This window comes from Myotis lucifugus, unplaced genomic scaffold, assembly GCF_000147115.1.
Source record: "Myotis lucifugus unplaced genomic scaffold, Myoluc2.0 scaffold_5, whole genome shotgun sequence".
Classification (NCBI taxonomy): domain Eukaryota; kingdom Metazoa; phylum Chordata; class Mammalia; order Chiroptera; family Vespertilionidae; genus Myotis; species Myotis lucifugus.
This window is the reverse complement of record NW_005871053.1, coordinates 11,905,111-11,919,413: the sequence shown is the minus strand read 5'-3', so window position 1 is coordinate 11,919,413 and position 14,303 is coordinate 11,905,111. Positions and strand designations below refer to the sequence as shown.

General features: G+C 35.9%; 1 protein-coding gene across 6 annotated transcripts in view; it reads left to right on the top strand.

Moving 5' to 3' along the window:
* Nucleotides 1-14,303, top strand: part of KLHL41 (kelch like family member 41) — a 47,047-nt gene that overhangs the window by 13,792 nt on the left and 18,952 nt on the right. For 3 of the 6 annotated variants that reach the window (XM_023745192.1, XM_023745196.1, XM_023745208.1), the window contains 3 exons: nt 6,965-7,099; nt 11,355-11,438; nt 12,339-12,362. In XM_023745192.1, coding sequence (XP_023600960.1) covers nt 6,965-7,099; nt 11,355-11,438; nt 12,339-12,362 — 243 coding nt within the window. Of the gene's footprint in view, nt 1-1,955; nt 2,052-5,370; nt 5,434-6,964; nt 7,100-11,354; nt 11,439-12,338; nt 12,363-14,303 lie in introns of all 6 variants that reach the window. The other 3 variants (XM_023745194.1, XM_023745206.1, XM_023745201.1) reach the window with 3 other exon arrangements.

The window sequence follows — 14,303 nt, the reverse complement described above, 5'->3', positions numbered from 1 at the left end:
TTTTCCCGCAGGCCCTTGATGAACCGAGTTAAAGACGGCTCCCGCGGAGTACGCGGCAATTCACGCGAGCCGACTTAACTCGTTTCCCGCACTCCAAGTGTTCATATTTGTATGGTTTTGTCCTGTTTAACATTTGCCCTGCATTGCATTTAGAGCTGGAATGGACCTCAGATCATCTCTAGTTTAGCCTCTCTTCACTTATCGATGTAAAACTCAGGCCCTTAAGAATCAAGTGACCTCACATACCTGGTTCAGCCCAGAGCCATGATCTTCCCTCGATGCTACTACCCTGCACTCCGCATCTTGATAACCTGTACTAATGGAGGAGAGCTAGGGGTTGGACCATCACAGAAGTTTTTAAATCTGGTCTTTATGGAATTAAATATATAATTCATTTGGTGACTCCTGTATCCATTATTGTAACTTTTCGTTTACTCTTGAAATTATTACTAGTTGAAACATGTAAGCAACTGATAGTTGGAATAAATAACATTAATTTCTAGAGAAAAATTTGTCTCTTACTAAGAATAGTTTCCAGTTTATGGTGTGTTACAACCTAGATTACACTGACAACCACTGTGGTAAAGCTATAGCATTTGAATGACGAGCATCTTGCTAAAATAAACATTGAATCATAAACTTAAATTGTAAATAAACTTTGCTCATTTGAAAAGTTCTAGTTTTAAACTATGATAAAGGTTCTATAGGAGATATACATTCCCCATCTGACTAACTACTTTTCACCAGGAGTCAGCAAAGTTTAGTATTGTTTAATGAGACTTGGGCTGGGAGTAATGGTGAGTAAATTTTTTTGTATGATAATTTTTTACAAGATAAGAGTGGAGGGGAGAATATATGTACTTATATATATTCTTATTAATTTAATTATAATTGGGAAATAGGTGATCTTTTTTGCTGTTTCAAATTTGGTCATTCCATGAAAAGGCTTTTTAAGTTTTGGGTTTGTTGGTTAATGTTTTATGTGCAACCTCAAAGTATAAAATGAAGAAAATTCTTCTAGTGTAGTGATGGCGAACCTTTTGAGCTCGGTGTGTCAGCATTTTGAAAAACCCTAACTTAACTCTGGTGCTGTGTCACATATAGAAATTTTTTGATATTTGCAACCATAGTAAAAGAAAGACATATTTTTGATATTTATTTTATATATTTAAATGCCATTTAACAAAGAAAAATCAACCAAAAAAATGAGTTTGCGTGTCACCTCTGACACGCGTGTCATAGGTTCGCCATCACTGTTCTAGTGTATGTGGTGGGAAGGAGGTGGAAAATGATAGATAAATGATAGAGGCAGATAATTTTGGTGCCATGTTATTAGGTCTTGCAGATTTTTTAGGGCACTTAGCTACTATATTAGGATAATTATGAAAGATGTTGAGGGGCCCTGCAACTATAGTTTGATCTGTAGTTAGTGTGGAAGAGCCACAGTATAGCTCTTGTGGACTAATGAGGGTTAGCACCTGTGTTTTGTCTCTTTTGTACCACAACTCCCTTGCCTTGACTTATCCCAGGTTTTGAATAATAGTCATAATAAGATCCAGCACTTGTTAACGCTTACTGTGTGCCAGACACTGTGCTATGGGCTTTATTTACATAGGTTATTTAATCAGATATTCATTTTACATTTCATACAATGCATCAAAAAGAAATTTGCCCCTGGGTCAGACAGCTGGTAAGTACTGATGATGTAATGATTATCTAACTCCAGAGCCATGATCTCAGTAATCTAACTGTACTCCATAATACCTGTACTCAGTTCTGGTATTTGCTGTTGCTCTGATCATTTGAAGTAATCTAACTGTACTCCATAATACCTGTACTCAGTTCTGGTATTTGCTGTTGCTCTGATCATTAGAATTATTTTGGTAAATAAAAAATAAAGAATAAGTATTCAACCAAATGATCTTTGATATATCTCTCATTACTCTCCTTTATAGGGAAATTTAGGAACCTTTTTTATTACCAATGTGAGAATTGTGTGGCATGCAAATATGAATGACAGTTTTAACGTCAGTATACCATATCTGCAAATTGTAAGTGCATGATGCATTTTGATGACCTCATTTTAATGCAGAATAATTAAATTTTGTTCAACAGTTAAGAGGATTTTGGGGATTAGATGAGTTATCTTTCTGCCTTTTTAAGTGGCAGCAGTTTAACTGAGAGCATGCTTTTAAAATGTTGATAATTTACTATTTCAACATAGAAAAGATCCAATTGTACTTATAGTCAAGGGAAACAGCACCATTACAACTTGCTATTAGGAAAGAAATATACTGGATTCTAAAACTTAGTTTTCATACAGATTAAGATGTGTGTTTCTTAGATTCCATTCAAAGGGGTTTGGCTACTAAAGTTTTCCATAACCTTTCTGTGATGCAGGTATATGGTTGCACACTGCACATATCTTATTTTGAAGTAAAAAAAACAAAACGGGAACAAATACAATATTTGTATTTGCATGTAGCCCGCGGGCCGTCCTCACCCAACGGTATGTCTAGAGAGAGGAAGGGATAGAGAGAGGGAGAGAGAAAAACATCAATGTGAGAGAGAAACATCAATCAGTTGCCTCCCGTATACACTCCGGCTGAGGATTAAACCTGCCTTCTTTTGGTGTGCAGGATGACACTCCAACCAACTGAGCCACCTGGCCAGGGCTCTGCTCAAACCCTTTTTTTTTCCTTTTTTTTTTTTTTTTTAAAGAAAAGCAAGCAAGAATTTATTGACCAAAGCAAAAACACACTTAGGACAGTGAAACTAGGAAGGGTATAGAAGAAGTAGCGAGAGAGCCTAGATTGGGCTGCTTTGGCTCACTGAGAAGTCAGAGAAGGGAGCCTTGGAGACAGGTTCAGGGGTTAGCCCAGGACAAGCTGCCGCTGCCCATTACTCCCCTGGTTGCAAGTCTCAGGGGTCCCTTAGAGGTTAGGGGATTCGTGCCTGTGGGGGAAGGAGAAGGGAAAGGGGAGAGGGAAGGGCATGGGAGTGTTCCCTGGAGGGAGAGTGCTGTTCAAACTCTTTTAAAGACAATAAAATCATTTATTCTGTGAATGAACTGTTTACATTGTATTCTGATACAGCTTTGGTGAAAGAAATCAATATGGTTTTTAATGATAATGGTTTTAGCTTAAGTTGAAGCTGTTAAAATCCAAAATAAGAAGTAACTACATCTAAGACTAATTTGTTTTGGGAAAATATAAAAGTGGTTCTTTTTACTCTGCTGTTGCTGTTATGATAAGTATGTGATATGGTGGAACAAATAATAAACAATAAACTGAAGAATTTCATTTTATATACAATCTAGTGCAAACTAGATGGAACATAAAAATACTTAATGAAAATCCTGTGAAGTTATTCTATTTAATGTAGTATAAGAGTAGTCTTAAGACTAAGCAGTTTCATTAATAAATATTTATGGAGGAGATACAATGTATGTATATTTGGAAAATGTCATTTGTTTTTAAATATATTTTATTGATTTTTTACAGAGAGGAAGGGAGAGAGATAGAGAGTTAGAAACATCGATGAGAGAGAAACATCGATCAGCTGCCTCCCGCACACCTCCCACTGGGGAGGTGCCCAAACCAAGGTACATGCCCTTGACCGGAATCGAACCTGGGACCCCTCAGTCCGCAGGCCGACACTCTATCCACTGAGCCAAACCGGTTACGGCGAAAATGTCATTTTTAAGAGACTGCTTGGCCTATGAGAAGGATGATTCTTTGGAAAATATTCTCAAGCCTATCTTTTGCTAAATTGTTTGATTTCTGAGTTACTTTAAAATATCTAATCATTCATTTGCCTGATATTGAGAAGCTGCTCTGTGCTAGATGCTAGAGATACAATCAGAAAAATCATGAACCAGAACTTCACTGTTCCTGCCATCAAGGAGCTTTCTGTCAGGTGGTGAAAAGCATCACATTAAACAGAAAATCATAAGTTCTGGTAGGAAGAAAATTATTTCTGGCCATCTAATGAAATACAAGAATTTATAATCATGGCTGGGAAAATGTGACAGAGGCCACATAGGTATATGATAAATTGGTGCTTCTAGTGTTCATTGATGTTTTATATTGTATTTACATGTGTTTTGGCTTGCCTAACCTAAACTCTATTATGCTGAATAATTGATGAGTAGTAAATAACCTGTGCTTTCTGCTCTTCAAATAGGGTGCTTTTTGTTCTTTAAGAAAACAGTTGCCAGTATGGCTTCTGGATGAATTCAGCCAGGCCCAAACAGCTTGCAATCTGATATCATCACAGTCTGTCACTAAGGCAGTCATAGTCTAACTTCAGCTCATTTAACACCTCAGCCATTGCCCTGACCCCATTCCTATGTATATCCTTGCCAGTTTCCATCTTAGCGGCCTATGTCACCCACAGTTACCTGTTTAGTTTACCTACTGACAATCCAGGTGCCAGTGTTTTATGGCTCTAAACCAGGACTGTGTGCACTACTGGTGGGGTGTGAAGAAGTCTAGATAGAAGGCCAAGTTTTCATAACAATTACCATTTAACCAGTCTCCCTTCCCCCTCTGGTCTCCTATCCTCCCCCCTCTCCAGGCATTTCCCTCTTGCTCCCTCTTCCTCTCTTTCTTCTCTCTCTTTTTCAACCTCAAATGTCTGTCTGGAAGTATAATATGCCATCACCTACCACAGACTGCCCTTCTCTATCTGTCGGTCTGCTGGTCATAATGGTAGATCCTCCACTTTTTCTCTCTAACCCCACCCACGTACCTTTTGTGTCACTTTCCACAGGTCCTGCCTGCCATTGTGCTTTCCCCTCTTCCCTTCTCCTAGGCCACTGATGTCACTGCTCATCATCTGCTAGGCAAGCTTATCTTCATGTTCCGCTTACCTGTGGGTGTTGGTTACATTTGACCTATCCCAGCCTTCCTAGATGCCCAGTGATGAATGCCCTCAACTTGTTTTTTTCTTTTAACAAATGGAACGGAGATTCTCTAAGAAAGTAGCCACCTGTGATGTAAGAAACAGAAGGCACATGTAACTTTTAAAAACTAAAGCAGCCATAGGAGCCACAAAAGACTCTCGCTCTGCATAACTAAAAGTTTGCTGGCCTTTGGTTCAAAATATCCAGAAAGATTTTCTGACTTCCAAGGAAATCAGAGAAAGAGATGTCATCCTTATATTGCTTTATAAGTTTGCCACTTATTTCAAATGTGAAAGTTTTTTTTACTAGATCTCTGTGGGAGTATAATGAAGGAAAGAAGAAGAATTCTTTTATTTAGACTATGAAAAGTGGTGTATTTTGTGAAAGTTGAAAAAATATGCTAAAAATTCACTGCTATCAGATAATAAAAACAGCATCTTTTTTCTTTTTCATTTTACATCTAGCGTTCAATAAAGATTAGAGATTCAAAATTTGGGTTAGCTCTTGTCATAGAAAGCTCTCAACAGGTAAGATACTTAATATTTTTCTTAATCTTCAATAGATTTTTAAAACTATGTGACAGTCTGCTTTTAGTTTTATTTATACTGTAACCAGTTTACATCCAAGAAGAATTTTAGCTATAACAAGAAATTATATGAAGAGTGTGAAGTCACGCAGTAATTGTCCCCATAGGAAGAATCCTGGTTATGTTTCTTTGTTGGACAAGCATACTCATTACTATCATTATGATTATTATGTTTAATGACAGAGTCAAGTCACTGTACTTTTCATAGATTACTTCAATCTTTACACAACTCTACGATACGGTTACTATTCTTTCCCCATTTCACAGTCAAGGAAACTGGGGCCTGGAGAATTTAGGAGCCTTGCCCATGTTCTCACTAGTAAATGGTAGGGCTAGGTTTCAATTCAGATCTGATTGATTCACAAGACTATGTTTGAGAAACACAGATATTTACAGATATACACACATACACATTTGAGACTTTATTCTCTCACAAGATTATATTGTATCTAATTATAAATTGCTATGCCTCATTATACCAGATTTTTTAAGAAATACATTTAAATAAAACATTTATTATTTGTAAAATCACTCCTCATTTCTAAGTTTAAATATGAATGTCTACTCCTTTCCTGTGGCCTGTTGATTAGTAGCTTCCATTTATTGAGTACTTACTGTGTTCTAGGAATTGTACAAAATGTCATATATATATAATTTTACTTAATACAACAACTTGTTAACCATTTTATGGTTAGAAAATTGAAGCTTAGAAAGATAATAAAAGTTTCCCAGTATCATACAGCTAGCAAATTTTTTAACAATATTTTTTTATTGATTTCAGAGAGGAAAGAAGAGGGAGAGAGAGATAGAAACGTCAAGGATGAGAGAGAATCATTGATTGGCTGCCTCCTGCATGCCCCACACTGGGGATCGAACCCACAACCCGGGCATGTGCCCTGACCAGGAATTGAACTGTGACCTCTTGGTTCATAGGTTGACGATCAACCACTGAGCCACACTGGCCGGGCCAGCTAGTAAATTTTTCATTCTTCAAGGTGATAGCCTCAGGTAGATCATCCCCTTACCTCTTTTAATATATAGTATATTCCTTTTCAAGGTCTAGCATAAGAAAAACTTAGTTCCCTTGGCCATCACAATCTACAGTGTATCTTTGAACTTGAAATATCAGGTTTGATATTTACAGATGAAATGATGTGATATCTGGATAGGCTTTAAAATAATCCTGAGTGTGTGAGGGGAGGAGGTCGGGGGAGGGTACGGTTACAGATAGAAGAATTGGCCATGCCTTGTTACTTGTGTACACTGGATGATGGCTGCATGGACGCTTACTGTACTCTTTCTATTTTTGTTTATGTTTGAAGTTTTTCATAATAAAATTTTTATTTAAAAAAATCAGTTTACATATTATGCTCTGAAATAAGGACAATTAGAGCTAAAATTTATCATATGTATATCCTGAAATAACATTTCTCTGGCTTGTTTCTTTTTTTTTTCATTATTTTTCCTTGTAGAGTGGAGGATATGTTCTTGGCTTTAAAATAGATCCTGTGGAAAAACTACAAGCATCAGTTAAGGAAATAAATTCACTTCACAAAGTCTATTCTGCCAGTCCCATATTTGGAGTAGACTATGAAATGGAAGAAAAGGTAATTTGTTCACTGTGTGAAATACAGTGTTTGCTGAATTGTTTTCACACAATCTATAAAATTCAGATATAAATACATTATGTACAACTTATTTTAAACTATGTTTAAAAGGACGACTATACAGACTCTGCTCTGTGCTCACCACCTGTCTTCCCACGGCTGCTTCATCTTTAATTCCTGCCCTTCTCGGTGAGCAGCCTATCCAGAGAAGTCTCCATATGCAAGGCTCCTTGACGTAGACAGACTAGAATCTCTCACTCTGTGAGCTTTGTTTTTATTCTACTTCAGCCTCCCATTAGCACAGGCAAACCTTACAGACACCATTTTCTTCCTCTCAGGCCCTACAGCATAGCAACTGCAGGAGTTTGCTCCACTAATATGGCCTGTGTCCATCCCTATTCCTCAGTTCCTGTGCAAGACCAGTTATGAAATATTTTGAATATTATCCCCACATGTTTGCTCTTTGTCTCCCCATGATATCTGGTTTCTCACCAGTTTAACTCTCCAGGTACATCAGTTCTCTTTTGGCTTTACTTTCAGCCTCTCCAGCTAGGACCCTTGTCATCTGACTTATCACTGTGCACTCACTGCATTAGAGACGCCCTCTCTGTGTTCTATCAGTACCCTTGCCAGAGGCTCTCTCACTGGTACCCTCGCTGACCACTCCATCACAGGTTCCCTTGCTGTCTGTTTTATTGGGCCCTCACTGTATACTCTATTGCTGGTGTCCTTGTTATCCACTCTTTCATCAGTGTCCCTACCGGTACTCAGCATGTTGACCCATGTCACATATCACATACATTATCAATATTAATTTCTCATTTAAAAGTTTATCTTAGCCCTAGCCGGCTTGGCTCAGTGGATAAAGCGTCAGCCTGCAAACTGAAGGGTCCCAGATTCGATTCCGGCCAAGGGCACATGCCTGGGTTGCGGGCTCGATCCCCAGTGGGGGGCGTGCAGGAGGCAGCCAATCAATGGTTCTCTCTCATCATTGATGTTTCTGTCTCTCCTTCTCCCTTCCTCTCTCTGAAATCAATAAAGAAATATTTTTTTTAAGTTTATCTTAGTAATTTAATTAGGTAAATAATTTTCCAAGTCAGTAAAATACACTAAGACTTGGTTGAGTATCTCAAATTCGGCATACCTATAATGGCAGCGTTTTTCTCAAAAGCAGCATCCTGCCGATTTACCTATTTATTTACTACTTATTTATTTTTAGCATTGTCAAAGTTAGCTGTACTCAAAACCATGGAGTTCCCCCCCCTTTATTTATTTGTTTATTTGTTTGTTTATTTTAGAGAGAGAAAAACATTGAGTTGTTCCACTCATTTATACATTCATTGGTTGATTTTTATATGTGCTCTGACTGGGGATCAAACTCACAACCTTGGCATATCGGGACAACACTCTAACCAACTAAGCTACTCAGCCAGGGCTTTCCCCCATTATCTTATTTTACACATTCAGTCGATTATACCAGTCTCTTCCCTGTTCCTATCTCCTTTTTTCCATACAAACCCAACTTTAATCCTAACTTCACTATTTTTTATCCTAGGCAAATTGAGTTTCAGTTTTCTCATTATAAAATGAAGATAATGCCCTGGCCAGTTTGTCTCAGAGGAAAGGACATTGGCTTGTGGACTAAAGGGTCCGGGTTCTATTCCAGTCAAGGGCACATACCTCAGTTGCAGGCTCAATCCCTGGCCCCAGGTGGGGCACATGCGGGAGGCAACAGTCGATGTGTCTCTCTCACATCAAAGTTTCTCTCTCTGTCTCCTCCTCTCCCACTCTCTCTAAAAAAAAAAATTAATAAATTAATCCTTGGGTGAGGATTAACAAAAAACAAACAAATAAATTTTTAATAAAATGAAGATAATCTCTCTTAAAAAGTTACTGATTACCTAAACAACAACAAAAGTTATTGATAGCCTGGCAGGCATGGCTCAGTGGTTGAGTATCTATCGACCTGTGAACCAGGAGGTCACAGTTCAATTCAATCTCTAGTATGGGGCAAGCATGAGGCAGCAGATCAATGATTCTCTCTCATCATTAATGTTTCTCTCTCCCTTCCTCACTGAAATCAATAATATATATATATATATATATATATACACTTTTTAAAATTATTGATAAAAATGTTATTGATCATATCTATAAAATGCTTGGCACCTGGGATATACTTGGCTTGTTAGTTCTACCCATTCTTTCTCTCTTTCCCCCTTCTTTGGCCCCAGTACATATAATAGCCAACCATAATAGCTCACTCTGTCACCTCATATAAATCCCTACTCCAACAGCCACCACTCCAGGGAGGTCTTCCCTGACTATCCATCTAAAATGGCAACTCCACCCTAGCCAGTTTGGTTCAGTGGATGAAAGAGTCCCGGGTTTGATTCCAGTCAAGGGCACATACCTTGGTTGCAGGCTCCTCCCCAGCCTGGCCCCTGATCAGGGCTCATGCAGGGGGCAACCAATTGATGTGTTTCTCACACATCGATGTTTCTCTCTGTCTTTCCCTCTCTCTTCCATTCTCCCTAAAAGTCAGTGGAAAAAATATCCTCAGGTGAGGATTAACATTAAATAAATAAACAAATAAGCAAACAAATAAATAAATAAAATGGCAACTCCCGTCACTTTTTTGTCCCTCATTCTGCTTGCTTACTTTATTTTTGGTAACACTAATCAGTCTCTTCTGCTATAAATAAACTCCATGAAGTCAAGATTTTTATCTGTTTTCTTTAACCATTATATCTCCAGCAGTCTCAACTGGTACATAACAGATTCTTAGTGAATATTCAGTTGTTGAACACATGTTTGCCGTTCACTGCTCTAAGAACTTTATATGTATCATCTCATTTAATCCTCTCAACAATACTATGAAGTATATTATCACCTGCATCCACAGTTAAGGAGACCTTAGACAGGTTAAATTACTCGTAACAGTCACACAGCTCTGAACATAACTTGAAACACTGAGGCTAACCTCAGAATATGAAATCAGTTCACTCTCTTGTCAAGCAATACCCTTCTACCCTCAGCCCTCCCCCACCAAATACCTATCAATAAAGTCCAAATTTTTTGAGCTGATATTAAAGAATTTCAGTAGACTTCAGTCTACCTTTGTCACCTTATCTGCACAGCCACAGTGTCTGGTTGTACATGCACACTGTTCAACTCTAGAGAACATTGTTCACATGAACTTTAGTGGGAATGATGCTCCCTAGTGTTGTTCAATACTACAACCCTACTTAGTTCCTTCTGTCTCATGGGACTCTTATATTCTGACCATACTGGGTTATTCATCATTCTCCAGCCACATCCTGTGATTTTTCACCTTTGCTGATGCTGATCCCCTCTGCCAGGAATACCCTTTCCCCTAGTCCTCCTTATGAATATCATCCTCATCCTAAAAGCCCTAGATCAAGACCTTTACATCATGAAAATTTCTGGGATTCACAATTCAGAAGTTGTGCTTTCTCCAAACTCTTTGATTATAATAGATACTGCTTTTGTTACAGCTACTTTCGTATGTTAAACCAATGATATTAGTAACATTTTACCATTTTCAGCTAATAAAAATGGCAATTTCAGATGGTTCATCCTAATATTTAGTTATTTGTAATTATGTTTTATCCTTTGCCCCACCTTCCACTAGATTAAAAGCCTTTCGTGGTTAAGGTCAGGGACTTTAAACCCTTGGTAGCACTAGCATAGTACCTAATATACCAAGGATAGTCCAGTATTTGAAAAATAAGTTCATAAGTATAAGTATTATATTATGTTTTACCTTTTATAATATTCCCTACAAAGCTTAGTTCTTTTACTTTTCACAGGTTCTACTTAATGATTATTTGGGGGGAAACTTTGTTTTGTTTAACTATATGAAAGAAAATCAGATAAAGTTCAATGAGAGTTTTTTCTTTTAGAATATCTGTATTATTTTAGAATTCTATCTGTAAGATTTCTTTTAGAATATCATATTGAGGATGTGTAAATTTGTCACTTTAATTCTTTTGATGATATCAATTTCAGATTTAAAAGCTTAGGTTTAACTGACTCATTTTATTACCCAAGTTAGTTTTAATAGAATATGTTATACAATGAATTTTATAAGACTTGAATAGTTTACAATTGTGTTATCCTCTTACAAATTTATAATTCTCAGTAAATTTTACTAAAATTATTTGTTTAATTAACATTGTCTCTTTAATGCATTTTTTTGTTGGTTTAATGCATTTTAACATCTGATTTTCAGCCACAGCCTCTTGAAGCTCTGACAGTTGAACAAATTCAAGATGATGTAGAAATAGACTCTGATGATCACCCAGACGCTTTTGTGGTGAGCATCCCAAAGGAGGTTACTCAATTTCTTGTGATTCTGAGTCACATTTTATTAAATAATAGATTAAGTATGTAAATACCATTGAACTTGAGACTTTTGAGAGTATTTTAAACATGAGTTGGAGTGTAATTTTTTTTTAAGTTAGGGGTTTTGTGTGTGTGTGAAAATATTTTTTAATTACCAAACTGGGAAATAGTTTGAGAACACAATTATTCAGATTTCAGATATGTGAAAAGTTTTCCATACTTTTAGAATAATAGAAAATGCTAAATATAGTTAAATTAATTTAATATCTGTACTTTCTATTTATAGGTATTACTTTCAATTTATAGGTATTTTATCTTAAAATGAATATCTATTTTAACAATAAACTTTCCTGTTTCTAAATTTGTATTATGTAATTAATAGTCAAAATAATAATAATGCTTACTTTATATTGTGGTCTAAGAATCTGACCAGAATACCTCTCTGAGAACATATATTTCTAAACAAAAATGTGAAATTAGTATAAAATATTTAATTATAAACTTCTACTATTACCTTAAACTCTATGCATTTTCTGACTGATTACTTTGTTTTGTTTTGCCAGCATCTTCTTGTAAACAAAAAGTAGGGATGATATTTCACTACCCTCTAAGTCATATTTTTTATCTTTTCACAAAGCACAATTTTTAGAGTTTAAAGCACAACTCTTGAAGATCTTAATAATGACGGACTGAAAAAACAAATTCTGCTACCATTGTAAAGATAATTAAGAAAATCATTAGACACATAGTAACAGAATATAAAATATATTGTTACAGAATTGTTCTGTAAATTAATTACCTGTTCCTTAGCTCACTGACCTATTATAATATTATGTCACATATGTGAAATATAATTTTCTTTATCTTATAGGCTTATTTTGCTGATGGCAATAAGGTAAGGATATTTTACCTATAGCATATGAAAAAAATACTTTCTATTTTCTAACATTTAGTATTCACAAACTTATGTGAAACCTATTTTTTGTTTTTTCCCTCTTCTATGCCTACCTTCTCTATTCCCATCTCATCCTCTTATCTCCCAAAAAGCAACAAGATCGTGAACCAGTATTTTCAGAAGAACTGGGGCTTGCAATAGAGAAATTGAAGGATGGATTCACCCTACAGGGACTTTGGGAAGTAATGAGTTGATCTTGAGTTGAGCTGGATTTTTATTTAAAGATATCTCAAGATTAAAGATACTAGTTGTCTTCTATAAGGCATGGAATCGTTTTTACATTTACAGAAAAAGCTTTTAAGAAAGAGTTTTTTAATGATTGAAGAAAATTTCATGTAGGCTTTACTATCAGTTTTTTAAAAAATTATATTTGAAACTGTAATCAAAATGTATCTGGTTTGTAAATATGTCTATTTTGTTCCTAATACTTGTAAACTATTAGTCTGTGGATAGTAAATGAATGTATCACATTGGGTTTAATAAAAACTTTATGCAGCACCACTTAATGTTTTGAAAGTATTATTTAAAAGAATAAGACTATTCTTATGGAGGAATCAAATTACAACTGTTAATTATAAAAATCTGCTTTAAATATATTATCATATAGCTCCAATGTAAGCCAACTCTAATATAAATTATAACCCTTAAACTTGTCATTTTTAAGTAATCATGTCTATAAAAATTGTAGCTAACTCTGGAATATATCAACCCCTATGTAAACTTTTGAGCAGTTTTATAAATAATTTCAATATAGTTTTGGCAAGAATACATTTTATTTTGTAAGTAAATAATTTTAAATAATTTATAAATAAATAGTTCATTTATTGACTTCATTCTTGCTTGTATTAATTGAAATTTCTTTGAAGTTTTCAGAAATCAGTTTTCTGATTTCTTGGTTAGGTAAGATGTGGTGACTTCTCTGGCCTCAGTGCTTTTTGCCACTGCTTTGTATAAAGAAAGGTCATAAGGAACCTTTGTCAAATCATTGAAATTAGCCAAAGGAACCCTCTTTAGTCTAGAGCAGTGGTTCTCAACCTTCTGGCCCTTTAAATACAGTTCCTTATGTTGTGACCCAACCATAAAATTATTTTCGTTGCTACTTCATAACTGTAATGTTGCTACTGTTTTGAATCGTAATGTAAATATCTGATATGCAGGATGGTCTTAGGCGACCCCTGTGAAAGGGTCATTCGACCGCCAAAGGGGTCGCGACCCACAGGTTGAGAACCGCTGGTCTAGAGGGAAATGAATAAGCATGTAAAAACATTTAAGGTTCAAGCAAGTGCTGACTTGCGTCTAATAAACAACAATGACTAAAAGCTATAAAATACTTTATTTAAATAGGAAAGGATTTCTACATTTTATGGGGTTGGGTTATATGATAACCTATATTAAGGGGAAAAATGGTTGTTGGAAAAATTTATAAGGTCACCAAATGATACCAGGAATATTGTTTAAGTAGTTTTTCAAGCAAAAGTGACTATAAAATTGTCAGCTAGTAAGGAATAATCTCAAATAACATTATCATGGTGTTTGTATCTGACTCAATCTTTTCAAATGTTAGGTGTTACGTGTAGAGAGAAATGAGTCACTTATTGTTTAAATAAGGGAGCAGCTGTGAGTTTTTCCTAGTGTGTTAAAACCGTAGTGGCATCTATAAATGGAAAAGGAGTCAATGAGCTCTTCTTTCAGCTGTTGTTTTAGCAGCTGACAGTACCACTGACTTCACTATGATGTAAATAAGAGAAAAAACCTTTACTCATGGATAGAGATCTTGAAGTTTAAAAATACATAATTCTCTAATCTGAAGGCATAGCAGTGAACAAAACAACACCTCCTGTCCCCCCCCCCCAAAAAAAAATTCCCTATCTTCATGGAGCT